The sequence below is a fragment of the Ranitomeya imitator genome, chromosome 2, assembly GCF_032444005.1.
Source record: "Ranitomeya imitator isolate aRanImi1 chromosome 2, aRanImi1.pri, whole genome shotgun sequence".
In the NCBI taxonomy this organism is placed as follows: domain Eukaryota; kingdom Metazoa; phylum Chordata; class Amphibia; order Anura; family Dendrobatidae; genus Ranitomeya; species Ranitomeya imitator.
In genome coordinates, this window is record NC_091283.1 from 479,869,215 (window position 1) to 479,888,299 (window position 19,085).

The 19,085-nt window shown below is 45.3% G+C and overlaps 1 protein-coding gene across 1 annotated transcript in view; it reads left to right on the forward strand.

Annotated features, from left to right (window-relative positions):
* Positions 1–16,514: 16,514 nt before the first annotated feature.
* ITGB3 (integrin subunit beta 3) overlaps positions 16,515–19,085 on the forward strand; it is a 112,893-nt gene continuing 110,322 nt past the window's right edge. The window contains exon 1 of the mRNA XM_069751334.1: positions 16,515–16,671. Coding sequence (XP_069607435.1) covers positions 16,611–16,671 — 61 coding nt within the window. The 5' untranslated portion in view covers positions 16,515–16,610. The remainder of the gene's footprint in view (positions 16,672–19,085) is intronic.

Sequence of the window (19,085 nt, forward strand, 5' to 3'; positions counted from 1 at the left end):
GATATCATGCTTGGCATAGGTGGTTTTCCTTTATTGGATGTTTACCTTTATTGGATGCTGCCCTTCCCTTGGTTGTTCCTTCCCGGGGAAAGGCCTGGCTATTCACTGCCTGCGTTGAGAAACACGTGATGGTGTCTCCGCAGCTCCTGTACATGCATTTGCATATTTGGGGGCAGTGTTCTGGATCACTGCGTTGAGAAACAGAAACACGTGATGGTGTCTCCGCGGTGCTGGATGTTTTGGTCTCCACGAGGTCAATCATCCGTGCCTTTATAGACTTTCTACTAGGCACTGCTCCTGATAGCCAGTTTCCTACTTCACACTGATGAGGGGCAAAAACCCCGAAACAGCTGTCTGTGGATGGATACTATGCTTGGCATAGGTGGTTTTCCTTTATTGGATGTTTTCCATTATTGGATGCTGCCCTTCCCTTGGTTGTTCCTTCCCGGGGAAAGGCCTGGCTATTCACTGTCTGCGTTGAGAAACACGTGATGGTGTCTCCGCAGCTCCTCTACATGCTGTCACGCTCACGCCCTGACTGGTGGACGTGAGCTCGGGGGGGGTTTGTGGCCCCACTGTGACAGCTGCCTGGGTTTTCACTGGAGCCTCTGATGGTGAGGACAGGCTTGTGCAGCAGGCAGCTGCCAGGTGCTACTCCAGGGTGGTGTCTGGCTGTGGCTGCTGATCCCACTTGGGAGACAGGAACACCAGGATTGGTGCGGGCATTAGGCAGGACTGACAGAAGAGCACGGCTGGAACACAGACGAGTAGGCTGGCACGGCTGAGACAGGCCTGGCAGAGACACGGCAGAGAACTCAGGGCTGGCAGAGACACGGCAGGAAACAGGACTGGTAGGACAGCAGGAACACAGGACTGGAAGGCAGGGCAGGAACGGCAGGACTGGCAGGAACACAGGATTGGGAGGCACTGCAGAGAACACAGGACTGGAAGGCAGGGCAGGAACGGCAGGACTGGCAGGAACACAGGATTGGGAGGCACTGCAGAGAACACAGGACTGAAAGGCAGGGCAGGAACGGCAGGACTGGCAGGAACACAGGATACACAGGACTGGTTGATGTGGTGTATGAATCAGGCTGCACTCAGATGACACCCGAGTGCAGTCCTATTGTGAGAGTGATGAAGGAACAGGTAGGGACCTGTACACACAGAAGATGCAGGTAAGGAAACAAGCCAGAAGGAAAGGAGAATGAAGGAACAGGTAGGGACCTGTTCACGCAGGAGGTGCAGGAAAGGAAACAAGCAGAAAGGAATGAGGTATGAAGAAACAGGTAGGGACCTGTTCACACAGGAGGACCAAGTAACAAGTAGAAGGTGGAACTAAGAGAAGAGAAGGAGAACGCAGAGCCGCAAGAGACGAAGCCAAGAGCGGAGACGCTGGAGGCGGAGCCAAGAGCAGAGACGGAGCCAAGTGCAGAAACACAGGAGGCGGAGCCAGATAGAACCGCAAAGAGCGGAGCCACAGAGCAAAGCCAGAGAGTGCGAAGCAAGGACTGAGTGCAGAGCCGCAAGAGTGCGGAGTGTGAGCAAACAGAAAACACAAGGAAAGAAAGCAGGGAAGGAAGCCACAGACAAGGAGACCGAGAAAAGACAAAGTACAGACAAGGCAATGGAACAAGACACAGGGACAAAGACACAGGGACCAAGATATTCTGCCTCCTGGAGGGCGGACTACAAGAACAAGGCAAAAGCACAGAGAAAAGCTCACAGGGAGAAACTCAGAGCAAGGCCAGGCAAACTCAGCAGCTAAACACTAACTGAGCTAACACATTGCACAGGCCCAGACCACAGGGTGGAGCTGCACTATATACAGGAGGTCTCTTGATAATTGGTCAGGAACTGATTAGACAGATGCACCTGATTCCTATAAGAACCAGAGAGTTCAGGCGCCAGCCCCCTATACACATAGCCATGAGGCATGCAGAGAGCAGAGACACAGAACATGGAGCTGGCATGAAACAGAAACCACATCATGGCCTGGAGCAGTGGGTAAGATTGTGTGAGAGATGTGAGGCCATGCTGTGATGCCAGCAGAGTTGTTACACATGCATTTGCATATTTGGGGGCAGTGTTCTGGATCACTGCGTTGAGAAACACGTGATGGTGTCTCCGCGGTGCTGGATGTTTTGGTCTCCACGAGGTCAATCATCCGTGCCTTTATAGACTTTCTACTAGGCACTGCTCCTGATAGCCAGTTTCCTACTCCACACTGATGAGGGGCAAAAACCCCGAAACAGCTGTCTGTGGATGGATACCATGCTTGGCATAGGTGGTTTTCCTTTATTGGATGCTGCCCTTCCCTTGGTTGTTCCTTCCCGGGGAAAGGCCTGGCTATTCACTGCCTGCGTTGAGAAACATGTGATGGTGTCTCCGCAGCTTCTCTACAATGGTGCTGATTGGTCATGCCGGCTTGGCGCGAGCAATCAGCGAAGCGGGATTTAAATCCCGCGCCAATGTCGCTGATTGGTCGCACCGGCTAGGCGCGACCAATCAGCGAAGCGAGATTTAAATCCCACGCCAATGTCGCTGATTGCTCGCACCGGCTGGGCGCGACCAATCAGCGAAGCGTGATTTAAATCCCGCGCCAATTTCCTATTTACAGAGAACCCCTTTAAATAATTGCTTCCCTACTAATAATTCTAAATCATCAGTTCATATTATACATTCCATAGAACACAATAGGCACCAACTGGTGATATTAACCCCTTCTCGACCCATGATGCCACGTAGGCGTCATGAAAGTCAGTGCCAATCCGACCTATGACGCCTATGTGGCGTCATGGAAAGATCGCGTCCCTGCAGATCGGGTGGAAGGGTTAACTCCAATTTCACCCAATCTGCAGGGACAGGGGGAGTGGTGCTTTAGCCCAGGGGGGGTGGCTTCACCCCCCATGGCTACGATCGCTCTGATTGGCTGTTGAAAGTGAAACTGCCAATCAGAGCGATTTGTAATATTTCACCTAAAAAACTGGTGAAATATTACAATCCAGCCATGGCCGATGCTGCAATATCATCGGCCATGGCTGGAAACACTGATGTGACCCCCCCACCCCACCGATCTCCCCCCCAGTCCTCCGATCTGTGGTCCGCTCCCCTCCGTCCTGTGCTCCTATGCCACCCCCTGTGGTCCGACGCCCCCCCCGTGCCCCGATCTTCCCCCTTATACTTACGGAGGCTCCCGGTGTCCGTTCGTCTTCTCCATGGGCGCTGCCATCTTCCAAAATGGCGGGCGCATGCGCAGTGCGCCTGCCGAATCTGCCGGCCGGCAGATTCGTTCCATGTACATTTTGATCACTGTGATAAAACCTATCACAGTGATCCAAATTAAAAAAAAAAAGTAAATGAACCCCCCCTTTATCACCCCCATAGGTAGGGCCAATAATAAAAAAAAATATTTTTTTTTCCCACTACAGTTAGAACTAGGGTTAAGGTTAGGGTTAGGGAATGTGCACACATATTCTGGTCCTCTGTGGATTTTTCTGAAGCTGTTTTTATAAATCCGCAGTGCAAAACCGCTGTGGATTTACCGCGTTTTTTCTGGTGATTTCACTGCGGTTTTCTATTGCAGCAGTTGTAAAACCGCTGCGGAATCCGCAGAAAGAAGTGAAATGTGCGGAATGTAAACCGCTGCGTTTCCGCGCAGTTTTTTCCACAGCATGTGCGCAGCGTTTTTTGTAAACTCATGGGAAACTGCTGCGGACCCGCAGCGGCGGAAACTCTGTGGATCTGCAGCGTTTTCTGCATTGTGTGCACATACCCTTAGAATTAGGCTATGTGCACACGGTGCGGATTTGGCTGCGGATCCGCAGCGGATTGGCCGCTGCGGATCCGCAGCGGATTGGCCGCTGCGGATTCGTAGCAGTTTTCCATCAGCTTTACAGTTCCATGTAAACCTATGGAAAACCAAATCCGCTGTGCCCATGGTGCGGAAAATACCGTGCGGGAACGCTGTGTTGTATTTTCCTCAGCATGTCAACTCTTTGTGCGGATTCCGCAGCATTTTACACCTGTTCCTCAATAGGAATCCACAGGTGTAATCTGCACAAAAAACACTGGAAATCCACAGTAAATCCGCAGGTAAAACGCAGTGTCTTTTACCCGCGGATTTTTCAAAAATGGTGCGGAAAAATCTCACACGAATCCGCAACGTGGGCACATAGCCTTAGGGTTAGGATTGGAATTAGAGTTAGGGTTGGAATTAGGGCTAGGGTTGGAAATAGGGTTAAGATTAGGCTTGTGGTTAGGGTTATGGTTAGGGGCGTGTTGGGGTTAGGGTTGTGGTTAGGGGTGTGTTGGGGTTAGGGTTTGGATTAGGGTTAGGATTATGGTTAGGGTTGGGATTAGGGTTAGGGGTGTGTTGGGGTTAGGGCTGTGGTTAGGGGTGTGTTGGGGTTAGTGTTGGAGGTAGAATTGAGGGGTTTCCACTGTTTAGGCACATCAGGGGTCTCCAAACGCAACATGGCGCCACCATTGATTCCAGCCAATCTTGCGTTCAAAAAGTCAAATGGTGCTCCCTCCCTTCCGAGCCCCGACGTGCGCCAAAACAGTGGTTTACCCCCACATATGGGGTAACAGCATACTCGGGACAAACTGGGCAACAACTATTGGGGTCCAATTTCTCCTGCTACCCTTGTGAAAATAAAAAACTGCTAAAACATCATTTTGAGGAAAGAAAAATTATTTTTTTTATTTTCACGGCTCTGCGTTGTAAACGTCTGTGAAGCACTTGGGGGTTCAAAGTGCTCACCACATATCTAGATAAGTTCCTTTGGGGGTCTAGTTTCCAAAATAGGGTTACTTGTGGGGGGGTTTACTGTTTAGGCACATCAGGGGCTCTGCAAATGCAACGTGACGCCCGCAGACCATTCTATCAAAGTCTGCATTTCAAAACGCCACTACTTCCCTTCCGAGCCCCGACCACATATGGGGTATCAGCGTACTCACGACAAACTGGACAACAACTTTTGGGGTTCAATTTCTCCTGTTACTCCTGTGAAAATAAAAAATTGTGGGCTAAAAAATAATTTTTGAGGAAAGAAAAATGATTTTTTATTTTCACGGCTCTGCGTTATAAACTTCTGTGAAGCACTTGGGGGTTTAAAGTGGTCACCGCACATCTAAGTTAGTTCCATGGGAGGTCTAGTTTCCAAAATGGGGTCACATGTGGGGGAGATCAAATGTTTAGGCACACAGAGGCTCTCCAAACGCGACATGGTGTCCGTTAACGATTGGAGCTAATTTTTCATTCAAAAAGTCAAATGGCGCTCCTTCCCTTCCCTGCCGTATGCCCAAACAGTGGTTTACCCCCACATGTGAGGTATCAGTCTACTCAGGAGAAATTGCCCAATACATTTTAGGATCCATCTTATCCTGTTGCCCATGTGGAAATGAACAAATTGAGGCTAAAAGAAATTTTTTGTGAAAAAACGTACTTTTTCATTTTTACGGATCAATTTGTGAAGCACCTGGGGGTTCAAAGTGCTCACTATGCATCTAGATAAGTTCCTTGGGGGGTCTAGTTTCCAAAATTGGGTCACATGTGGGGGAGCTCCAATGTTTAGGCATACAGGGGCTCTCCAAACGCGACATGATGTCCGCTAACGATTGGAGCTAATTTTTCATTCAAAAGTCAAATGGCGCTCCTTCCCTTCCGAGCCTTGTCGTGTGCACAAACAGTGGTTTGTGACCACATATGAGGTATCAGTGTACTCAGGAGAAATTGCCCAATAAATTTTAGGATCCATCTAATCCTGTTGCCCATGTGGAAATGAACAAATTGAGGCTAAAAGAAATTTTTTGTGAAAAAAAAGTACTTTTTCATTTTTACGGATCAATTTGTGAAGCACCTGGGGGTTGAAAGTGTTCACTATGCATCTAGATAAGTTCCTTGGGGGGTCTAGTTTCCAAAATGGGGTCACATGTGGGGGAGCTCCAATGTTTAGGCGCACAGGGGCTCTCCAAACGCGACATGGTGTCCCCTAAAGATTGGAGCCAATTTTTAATTGAAAAAGACAAATGGCGCTCCTTCCCTTCCGAGCCCTGTCGTGCGCCCAAACAGTAGTCCCCCCAAACATATGGGGTATCGGTGTACTCAAGACAAATTGTACAATAACTTTTGGTGTCCAGTTTCTCTTTTTACCCTTGGGAAAATAAAAAAATTGTTGCTAAAAGATCATTTTTGTGACTAAAAAGTTAAATGTTCATTTTTTCCTTCCATGTTGCTTCTGCTGCTGTGAAGCACCTGAAGGGTTAATAAACTTCTTGAATGTGGTTTTGAGCACCTTGAGGGGTGCAGTTTTTAGAATGGTGTCACTTTTGGGTATTTTCAGCCATAAAAACCCCTCAAACTGACTTCAAATGTGAGGTGCTCCCTAAAAAAAATGGTTTTGTAAATTTTGCTGTAAAAATGAGAAATCGTTGGTCAAATTTTAACCCTTATAACTTCCTAGCAAAAAAAAAAATTATTTCCAAAATTGCGCTGATGTAAAGTAGACATGTGGGTAATGTTATTTATTAACTATTTTGTGTCACATAGCTCTCTCGTTTTACTGAATAAAAGTTCAAAATATGAAAATTGCAAAATTTTCTAAATTTTAGCCGAATTTCCATTTTTTTAACAAATAAACACAAAAATTATCGACCTAAATTTACCACTGACATGAAGCCCAATATGTCACGAAAAAACAATCTCAGAACCGCTAGGATTCGTTGAAGCGTTCCTGAGTTATTACCTCATAAAGGGACACTGGTCAGAATTGCAAAAAACGGCCAGGTCATTAAGGTCAAAATAGGCTGGGTCATGAAGGGGTTAACTTTCAGCTTTATTTTGTACACTTTAAAATGTTTAGAAATTTTTAACTACTTATGTTTTTTAACCATATTTATTTTCCTATTCACAGAGAACCTCTTTAAATAATTGTGTTTCCCTTCTAATAATTCTAAATCATCAGTTCATATTATACATTCCATAGAACACAATAGGCACCAACTGGTGATATTAACTTGCAGCTTTATTTTGTACACTTCATATACGGCTTTGACTCACGGACACTAAACATGCTGGACCTCTCACTTTGCCCAGTTACCATGGGTGTCTGTACGCCGTACACTTCACCGATGTCCCAAGTCACATACAGCGCATATGACACTGGGTCGCGGTCTCTAAACACGCCGAACCTCACTCCGTTCAGTCACCGTGGGAGACCACACAGTTCATGGAACATCACAAGCACCAACAGTCTGTATAGGTACCTGACTGGAGCTCCTGCTCCACCTGCTGACTCCTTGTCAGTCTACTCCTCCGGGAAAGCTGCCTCACAGGGATCACCAACTTGCCTGGTCGGCATATCCTAGTCAGTCCAGACCCACCGAAGGATGGTAGCTTACCCCACATAGAAAATCCAGAATCTTAGTCTTTCTGTGCGCTATTCAGGGATCCAGTCCTAGTCCCAGGACCTCCCAACACACCACCATGTGCTCTTCAGGAAGCCTCCTCCCAGGTCTTCCAACACAGGTTGCCCAGTGTGCTATTCAGGATTCCTACTCCCAGGAAATCCAATACACTGGCATCTCCTCCTCACATGACTCGCACATGTGACCTGTCCAGGTGCTATTCAGGACCTCGTCCAACACCCCAGGCATATGACCTGTCCAGGTACTATTCAGGACCTCGTCCAACACCCCAGGCATATAACCTGTCCAGGTGCTATTCAGGACGTTAAACCAATACCCCATGCATATGACCTGTCCAGATGCTATTCAGGACCTCAGACCAATACCCCAGGCCACTAGCAAGTCCAAAGCCCCACCATGTGCTCTTCAGGACTCCTACTACCAGGAAATCCAACACAGGTTGTTCAGTGTGCTATTCAGGACTCCTACTCCCAGGAAATCCAACACACCAGCATGTGACCTGTCCAGGTGCTATTCAGGACCTCTGTCCAACACCCCAGGCCACCAGGTCCAAAGCGCCACCACGTGCTCTTCAGGACTCCTACTCCCAGGAAATCCAACACAGGTTGTTAAGTGTGCTACTCAGGGATTCGGTCCTACTCCCAGGACCTCCCAACACACAGGCTGTCCAGGACCTTCCACTGGAACCACACAGGAACATGTGACCCACACCTTGGTCACATTATACACCCTTAACCACTCCCCTGGGTGGGAGTGTGGATGTGTGGCTAGTTTGTCCCACCCATCTCACACAACTAGCCTAGTAAGTCTCCCTTACAACTACACCATACATATACACTCTTGAGGGACTACAGGTCCCAGAACAACAACATTGCATCAGACTTACCACGCAGACTCCCTCTGCGACACATATCGGCCACTCACAATTCTGCCAGTCACTGTTTCACCACCATTATCACAATAGATATGCCTCCATGCACATCCCAAGGAGCACACAGCGCCCCCTAGCTTCCACAGGGGTCACTGCATCACAATAGCTAGATAGATATAGCGATAGATAGATAATAGATAGATACATGTAGATAGATATATCAATATGCAATAGATAGACCTATAGATAGATAGATCTATAGATAGATAGATATGATAGATGGATACGATAGATAATAGATAGATAATAGTTTTGCAATAGATAGATAATAGATAGATACGACAGATGATAGATAGATCGATAGATAGTAACATAGTAACATAGTAACATAGTAACATAGTTAGTAAGGCCGAAAAAAGACATTTGTCCATCCAGTTCAGCCTATATTCCATCATAATAAATACCCAGATCTACGTCCTTCTACAGAACCTAATAATTGTATGATACAATATTGTTCTGCTCCAGGAAGACATCCAGGCATCTCTTGAACCCCTCGACTGAGTTCGCCATCACCACCTCCTCAGGCAAGCAATTCCAGATTCTCACTGCCCTAACAGTAAAGAATCCTCTTCTATGTTGGTGGAAAAACCTTCTCTCCTCCAGACGCAAAGAATGCCCCCTTGTGCCCGTCACCTTCCTTGGTATAAACAGATCCTCAGCGAGATATTTGTATTGTCCCCTTATATACTTATACATGGTTATTAGATCGCCCCTCAGTCGTCTTTTTTCTAGACTAAATAATCCTAATTTCGCTAATCTATCTGGGTATTGTAGTTCTCCCATCCCCTTTATTAATTTTGTTGCCCTCCTTTGTACTCTCTCTAGTTCCATTATATCCTTCCTGAGCACCGGTGCCCAAAACTGGACACAGTACTCCATGTGCGGTCTAACTAGGGATTTGTACAGAGGCAGTATAATGCTCTCATCATGTGTATCCAGACCTCTTTTAATGCACCCCATGATCCTGTTTGCCTTGGCAGCTGCTGCCTGGCACTGGCTGCTCCAGGTAAGTTTATCATTAACTAGGATCCCCAAGTCCTTCTCCCTGTCAGATTTACCCAGTGGTTTCCCGTTCAGTGTGTAATGGTGATATTGATTCCCTCTTCCCATGTGTATAACCTTACATTTATCATTGTTAAACCTCATCTGCCACCTTTCAGCCCAAGTTTCCAACTTATCCAGATCCATCTGTAGCAGAATACTATCTTCTCTTGTATTAACTGCTTTACATAGTTTTGTATCATCTGCAAATATCGATATTTTACTGTGTAAACCTTTTACCAGATCATTAATGAATATGTTGAAGAGAACAGGTCCCAATACTGACCCCTGCGGTACCCCACTGGTCACTGATAGATGCGATAGATAGATTGATAGATACGATAGATAGATAATGCCAAGCCCGATGTTTAGTAATAAACATAATAAAATGGTAATAAAGAGTTAGGCCAGGATCGCACATGCAAGAAACTCGGACAAGTCTTGCATCTTAATAAATAATAATACATTTCTATGCAGCTGAACGCTCCGGTCCCGAGTGCCGGCAGTAGTGCCGGGTATTGAGGCGAGAGATTCGTGCGAGTTTCTTGCAAGTGTGACCCTGGCCTTAAATAAAGACACAGACACACAAAATCTGCGTTAGGCCGGGGTCACCCTTGCAAGGAACTTGCATGAGTCTCACACCTCAATACCAGGCACTGCCGCCGGCACTTGGGATCGGAGTGTACGGCTGCATGTATTTCTATGCAGCTGTACGCTTTGTTCCTGAGTGCCGGGTATTGAGGTGCAAGACTCATGTGAGTTTCTTGAAAGTGTGACCCCGGCCTTAAACGCAATATGTTTAATTTTTTAAAAAAATGGTGTGGGCTCCCGCGCAATTTTCTGCACCAGAGAGGGAAAGCTAGTGACTGTGCGACCGATGTTTGTAGCCTGGGAAGGGGTTAATACCCATGGAGCTTCCCAGGCTATGAATATCAACCCGCAGCTGTATATTTAGCCTTTACTGGCTATTAAAATAGGGGGACCCTCCAAAAAATGACGTGGGGTCCCCCTATAATTTATAGCCAGGAAGGCTACGCAGACAGCTGCGGGCTGATATTCATAGCCTAGGAAGGGGCCATGGATATTGCCCCCCCGGCTACAAATACCAGCTCCCAGCCACCCCAGAAATGGCGCATCTGTAAGATGCGACAATTCCGACGCATATTCTCTCTCTTCCCGCTGCCCTGTAGTGGTGGCATATGGGGTAATAAGTAGTGTTGAGCATTCCGATACCGCAAGTATCGGGTATCGGCCGATACTTGCGGTATCGGAATTCCGATACCGAGATCCGATACTTTTGTGGTATCGGGTATCGGTATCGGATCAATAGGGATGTGTAAAATAAAGAATTAAAATAAAAAATATTGATATGCTCACCTCTCCGGCGGCCCCTGGACATCACGCTGGTAACCGGCCGGCTTCTTTGTTTAAAATGAGCGCCTTCAGGACCTGAGAATGACGTCGCGGCTTCTGATTGGTCGCGTGCCGCCCATGTGACCGCCATGCGACCAATCAGAAGCCGCGACGTCATTCTCATTCACAAAACTCCTAATTCTAGGAATTAAGGACCTGCGAATGACGTCGCGGCTTCTGATTGGTCGCGCGCCTGTCACATGGGCGGCACGCGACCAATCAGAAGCCGCGACGTCATTCGCAGGTCCTAAAGGCGCTCATTTTAAACAAAGAAGCCGGCCGGTTACCAGCGTGATGTCCAGGGGCCGCCGGAGAGGTGAGCATATCAATATTTTTTATTTTAATTCTTTATTTTACACCTCACTATGGATCCCAGGGCCTGAAGGAGAGTTTCCTCTCCTTCAGACCCTGGGAACCATCAGGATACATTCCGATACTTGATGTCCCATTGACTTGTATTGGTATCGGATATCGGTATCGGCGATATCCAATATTTTTCGGGTATCGGCCGATACTATCCGATACCGATACTTTCAAGTATCGGACGGTATCGCTCAACACTAGTAATAAGGGGTTAATGTCACTTTTGTAAGGTGACATTAAGCCGGCTTAGTGATGGAGAGGCGTCAATAAGATACCTATAATTACTAATCCTATAGTTGGTAAAGGGTTAATAAAACATATACATGCAGAATAAAGTATTTTAATGAAATAAAATACCACACAGTTTTGACATCTTTATTGTACGCTCATTCCTGCGACACCCTCATTCTCCTGGAAAAAAAAAAAAAAATAATAAACCAACAGTATACTCCCTGTGTCCGACGTATAATAATGACGACGACATCTGGATGCCTGACATCTAGACATAGCAGAGCTTGTAGATGACCCCTGGAGAGAACTCTCCAGCGATCACTTAGGGTACCGTCACACTATAACATTTCGATCGCTACGACGGTACGATTCGTGACGTTCCAGCGATATCGTTACGATATCGCTGTGTCTGACACGCAGCAGCGATCAGGGATCCTGCTGAGAATCGTACGTCGTAGCAGATCGTATGGAACTTTCTTTCATCGCTGGATCTCCCGCTGTCATCGCTAGATCGGTGTGTGTGACACCGATCTAGCGATCTAGCGATGCGATCCAGCGATGCGTTCGCTTGTAACCAGGGTAAACATCGGGTAACTAAGCGCAGGACCGCGCTTAGTTACCCGATGTTTACCCTGGTTACAAGCGTTAAACTAAAAAAAAACAAACAGCACATACTTACATTCTGGTGTCCGTCAGGTCCCTTGCCGTCTGCTTCCAGCACTGTGACTGCCGGCCGTAAAGTGAAAGCAGAGCACAGCGGCTGTGCTTTCACTTTCACTTTACGGCCGGCAGTCACTGAGTGCGGGAACCAGACTGCAAGGGACCTGACGGACACCAGAATGTAAGTATGTGCTGTTTGGTTTTTTTTTAGTTTAACACTTGTAACCAGGGTAAACATCGGGTAACTAAGCGCAGTCCTGCGCTTAGTTACCCGATGTTTACCCTGGTTACCCAGGGACCTCGGCATCGTTGGTCGCTGGAGAGCTGTCTGTGTGACAGCTCCCCAGTGACCACACTACGATTTACCTACGATCACGGCCAGGTCATATCGCTGGTCGTGATCGTAGGTAAATCGTATAGTGTGACGGTACCCTTACACTGCAGTGTTCCCACAATCAGCTAATCAGCTGATTGTGAGAACCAACCTAGTGACCGGAGATAACCCCCGATCACGTGCACGGCAGTTTTCACGGTAAGCTAAGTTATCGTGAAAACTGCAGTGGACGCGGACTTCCAGCAGGCATGCATAGTAAGCTGCGTTTACACAGTTACTACGCATTTGACTAATCATTACATGCGGTTTTACCGTATCTAATGATAGTCTATAGTAAATTTACGGTGCTGCGATGGAGCTTCGCCGCATTGTAAACAGACATGGGAGGCCTTTTGGATATTCAGTTTGGGAACTAGGTTTCCCGAAGGCTTGAACTTGTGCATAGATATTATGTGCCACTATTAAGTTTTCCATTTCTTCATTCTCATTATGTTTATTTTTTCTTACATGTCTTTATATATTTCTTTATTATGTGCTTTTAAGTTCTTGTTTTGTATCGATTTTAAACATCACGTGATTTTTACTCTATTGGAGTCGCTCAGACCTGTTTATAGGATCCATGGGAAATTTTTCCCATCAGGCTTTGAGGAAGAATTCCATTTTTCGTTTGAAACACGTTCGAAACGCGTCGCCATGTGCTCTCCTGCTCCCCCACTTTATCCGTATGGAATTGTAATATTTTGAATAAAAGAGGATTTTATATTATTCATCCAGAAGCTGTTCTATTACGTCTCCGCTGGTCAGAGCATTGTCCCCTGCATGATGGACTACATGACACGTTGAGCTGGCCTTTTTCCTATTTTCCCTTCAGTAACAGTAGCATAACAAACGTCAAGTATATTGATGAATGTGACAGGAGGGCGTAGCTATTCCCCCGTCAGACCCAGTTGTCTCCCAGCCCATTTTGGTGGAACTGCGTGAAAACACCAATAGTAGCAAGAATTTGCGCATCTTTGTGTTTTTCAAACTTTGATGAATCAACCGCATAGTCTTTCACTTGAGCCGACCAATTGACTGCTGCTGCTCTTTTCATTTCTTCTGTAGTTCTGCTTTTTTAGAATGTCTGCTGTGTATAGATACAAGCCCATTGTAAAGCTAGCCAATGTCAGGGTATGGAGAGTTGATTTTTATTAGGCAAATGTTAGGTGCCTGAGTGACGTAGTCGTGAGCAAGCTGCTGCTTCTTCATTCTGGTACCCTACAGGAAAATTGTGTCTTGGTCTCGGTTTGCTGCTGTGTGTAGGGTGCATCACTCTTACTTATGACCAATAGGCCTCCACAGGCTCTTCCAGAAACTTTGCAGCAAACAATACACGGGACACTGAATTCATTGAAAAGTCAAACCTTTACTTGGCAGCTTATGGTTGTTACAAAGAAAAATATAGGATAGGGCCCAACAGGTTATAGACTTTCCCACAGGAATCGGACATAGCTTCAGCCCTAATTCTCGGTATGGGTAGAGCATCCCTCTTGCTAACTCCTCTAGCACCAGAAATTCTTCTCCACCACAAGCAGTGTACCTGGATTCCATCACCTCCTGCCTCTGAGAGTTTGAGTCCATCTTTCCCTGCAGCTCCATATGCTTAGTGCGCCCAAGGGCCCTAACCTCCATCTTAAGGTTCCCTGGCCAACAGATGGATTCACACGAAAGGGTTTTATGGCAATCCACTACCCCGAGTAACAGGCTTACGTTGTCTCTAGCAGCCTGTTGCCTATGACCATTGCTGTCACTTCTCCACACTTTCTCTAACTGCCCTTGATATTTCCTGAATTTGGTACTAACTCCCAATTCCCACTCCCTAATCTGGGCCATTACAGTTAACCCTGTCCAGGCTAACCTGCAGCCCCGGAGGATTTCCCTTCCAGATGACATACATTAATTAATATAAAATACATTTGACCACTTGGAGTGTCAGAGAGTAGAACATCATCTCCACCACGCCTACACAAGGGACAGAATATTTATAAAGGATGAGCTACTAACTTGGCTTGGTGGTTTGAAGATTTGCTTGATTTCGACTAATAGGGAAGGAACATTGATATCAACCTCTACCACACCCTGGCATGTTGTTTCAATATTGGACCTCAATAATAATAATTATTTTATTTCTATAGCGCCAACATATTCCACAGCACTTTACAATTAATTGGGGACATGTACAGACAAAAGCAATACAAAGTAACACATAGTTAAACAGTTACAGGAGGAGTGACGGTCATGCTCACAAGCGTACAGGCTATAAGACTTTAATTATAGTTGAAATTATCCCCTGCTATGTAATATTGTTTTAATTTTTTTCCTTTTTTCCGCAGACTTAGATTAAGCTTTTTTTTTTAAGTTATCAGACACTGTCCAAACATCCTCCACATCATCTTCATGTCACATTGTGGTCACTGCAAAAAGTGTGTTTTGCGCTCTCTGCTCTGATCACTTTCTAATCTTTCCATGCAGAACATGTTTCAGTACATCCATTTTTAGTTTTGTCATGAAGATGAGGCTAGCATAAACCTTACGTACTGTAACTATTTTATTGGGTAGTGTTTTCATTAATAAAAATAGTGCACTTCGAAACATAAATCAAGCCCCCCCATTCAATATCAAATATCAAAATGGGCACCACTCTCTGTTTGCTTAAGGAATAACCATCTTTTAATTTATTATACAAATTTGCATTACAAATGAAAATAAGTAATGCCATATCAGAGAAATCTGCTTTTTTTCTCCTCCTGGACTCATCTTTCATTTTTAATGAATGGAATCTGTATTCAATGGAGACAGATTGTTACTGAGATAGGAGATGACAGTTGGTGCTTATAAGATTCTATGTAGGAAAGAGTGGAGAAGATAGAAGCAGAGCTCCTCCCTTTCTCCTCCCCAACCCTCTCGCCATAGCGTCTAACCATAAATTAAATATTTATTAATATTAACAATAAGATCAACAATCTTCACCAGTTTCAGACTCTTCACTCAGCAGTTTTGGTCTCTGCCAGTCCGGTCGGGCGGGGAGGGGAAGCGAGCACCAACCAGGTCACCTAGAAGTAAAAGAATTCCCTAAGTTTGCAGTGAAGTCAGCTTCTGCCACCTGCATCAGACCTGCTCTTTAACCACTTAAATGCCACTCCCAATCTAACAAGTGGGGTGACCGCATGAAATGACTATTTCAGCACCATTCGCCTACCAGTCGCGAGGCATTCTGGGGGGCATCATAGAAGATAATTATTTCTGCCATTTACTGCAATACTGTAAAATTGCAGGCTATAGAATAAGAGATCAAAATTCACTAGGAGGAGATCGAAATTCACTAGGAGGACTACAAAAATAAAGTGAAATGAAGAAAACATTTTTTTTAAAAATGAAAAAAAAATAAATAAAAGTTTGAATCGGCCTCTTTTCTCTGTACAAAAATAAAGAAATAAAACAAACATATTTTGTCTTACCACGCGCGTGAAAGTCTAATCTAAAAAATACAAAAAATAAATTAACCCTTGTGGTAAATTCTGTAAGGAGGAAAAATAAATCAACATGTCTGAATTGTTGATTTTCGTTCATCATATCTCCCCCCAAAATATTCAACAGCAATCAAAACATCATATGTGCCCCAAAATGGTACTAACAGTAAGTTATGTCATCTTGCCACACAAAAATTTTTTCAAAATTTTCAACACATTGTATGGTAAAGTTATTGCCGTTATTCAAAACTATAACTCATATCGCAAACAACAAGCCCCTATAGGGCCATGTCAATGGAAAATTGAACATGTTATGGCTCTTGGAAGAAGAGTAGGGAATAAAGAAAATAAATTAAAAAAAATGTCCTGGTCAATAAATGAATAGATTAGTGTCACATATATAAAATGTAGTACAAAATTGGCATGAATATTTCACATGTTAAGAAAGTAACAATTGGATTAATTACCTGCACTTCTTAAGTTAGCCAGAGGGAGGCAGCAGTGAGCAGATGGAATCTCTAACTATGAGGGGTGTAATAAGAATGAGTAAAGGAGAAGCTGGGTGTGAACAAGGGACTAGGGAGGAGTTGTGATGACTATAGTTGGTACACTCAGGCGCCCAGCTGATTGTCAGCATAGAAGCTGTAGGAGGCTCTAGGCAAGTATACAGAGCTGTACCCCCCAAATTTGGAGAACAATGATATCTCTCATATACAGATGTCTGGTCCTCATGTTATGCATTGCTTCTACTAACTGTGGTAAGTGGACAGAGTTTTATGAGATGTATTAATGCCCATAGGCATAGGTGGGGTTATTGCTTCCTCTGCTCCTAGAGAGCTGCTCAATACAGATAGAAGATAATGTCTCAAAGAAGTAACCCGCATCCTGTAGTTCCCCAGACTTTTGGAAACTATAGGTCTTAGCATCTCGGGATATCCTGGGAGATGTAGTTGGAAAGCAAATGAAATGCTGGGAGTTGTATCTCCTCAGCAGCTGGAGGTATGACAGTATACTGGGAGTTGTAGTTCCCTATGTAGTAGCAGTGTCAGGTATGCTGGGAGTTGTTGATCTTCCACAGCGCTGTAGAGGTCACGGTATGCTGGAAGTTGTAGTTCCACATGTAATAGCAGAGTCAGGTATGCTGGAAGTTGAAGGTCTACAGATAATAAAAATGTTGGTGCATGTTGGGTGTTGTAGATCAACAGCAGCTAAAAAGCTTCGGAACAATGGCAGTTGTTGTTTCAGAAAAATGTAAGAGTATGCTGAGTTGTAGTTCCACAGTCAAAAAAAAGTATCAAGGCATGCTGGGAGTTGTAGATTGTCATCAGTTGGAGATGCAAAATAATGATGGAAGTTGTGATCCTACTATCAATAGAGGTGTCAGGGTATTCCTATCAGAATGTCATAGAATGATGGGAGTTGTCGTTTCTCAGGGTATGAAAGGTGTAAGGGCAAGTTAGGAGTTGTAGACATAGAAAACCCCGGTATGTCATAAGGGAAGTTGTAGTTTCATATGGTATAGCGGTATCGAGGTATGCTGGGAGTAGTAGATCTATGATACCTCAGTATGTCATAGAATGATGGGAGTTGTAGATCTACAATAGCCTGGGATGTTATAATGGTTAGTGGGACCGCGCTAACGGACAGCGTTGCATGGCGAAATTAACGCTGTGCAACGCGTCCGTTAGCGCGCCCATTGGCTGCAATGGTAACGCGCATCGCTAGCGCGTGCCATTTTCGGCACGCGCTAGCGATGTGCCAGTGTTTTGTGGCGCGCGAGGTCCGTTCCCCGCTCTTGCAGATCGGGGATCTGCGCTAGCGGGGACGTTAAACGCGACCCCGAAAAAGAGATTGCTTTAGCGCAATCCGCTAGCGCTTAGCGCTAAACGGATTGCTCTAACGCAATCTGAACCTAAGGGAAGTTGTAGTTTCACATGGTATAGTGGTATTGAGGTATGTTGGGAGTAGTAGATCTATGATACCTCAGTATGTCATAGAATGATGGGAGTTGTAGATCTACAATAGCCTGGAATGTTATAAGGGAAGCTGTAGTTTCACATGGTATAGTGGTATCGAGGTATGTTGGGAGTAGTAGATCTATGATACCTCAGCATGGCCTAGAAGGAAAGAAACCACCGGAGACTAGACGGAGGTGGACATGACTTGGGGATGGGTGGACTGAGAACTCCTGCAGCCTTTGTTTGTATTGCAGTGTAGATTTTAAACAAGAGTGATGTTGCTTTAAGAGGAAGGAGTTTAGATGTTTGTGCCTGGTGTATTACTGTGAGGAGGGTAGGGCTTATATAGGGGAGGCAACTCTGGCTCTCCCTCTTTCTCTCACACGATGGACAGGAGGAAACATTACCCGCCCTCCCGCCCTGTTTATAATCTCTGTCCTTACACTTTTTAATTATTGCTTGTATAATGATAAATGCTTTATTGTATTTTTGAATTTGCCATTGTATATCTTGTACCAGGTTCAATTGTATATTGGCTATAAAGAGTTATTATTTGTGGCAACCTTCTAAGCCCAAGGGAAGGGCAATCCTTCAGCCATGGTTCCCTGGAGGTTTCCTCCACAGGGGGTTTTTCCTCTCCTGAGCGCTGTAGGATGACTCTTTGTGAGTCGGGGGTTTGCCAGGTTTAGTCCCATTAATGCTTTTGCAGGGACTCCTAATTTTTAAGTTTGCAAAAATGATTTAATTATAAAAAAAAAAAAAAAAGTGTCAAATGAGACTTGGAATTTATAACCCGTCACGGCTTTGCGGTCTAGGAGTCAGGTGGAAGTTGCAGACAAGTTAAGGTGGACTCATTTTAACTAATAGAGGATGTAAAACCTCATGGTGGTGAGCAGGCTCGGCTTTGGTGGCCAGCCTCAAGGACGTTGTAATGGTAACATCAATCAGGGGCGGGCACAGTGGTTAAGCACAGGGTGAGGATAATAGGGTCATTGGTGCCCTGAAAGTTTACTGGCTCTGCTTGAATGGCAAGCCAGTGCGTGCCGCCCCTTTATGGCTGTCTGTCCTGGTGCTGTATGTCAGACAGCTGGGGATATCGCAGTACTTGTGAATCCCAATGTACTAGCACTCCACCTGACTCCTACTGTGATTATTTAATCCTGTGATTTGAATAAAAGCTGTGGCCATTTTGACAACCAAAATAATGTGTTTTG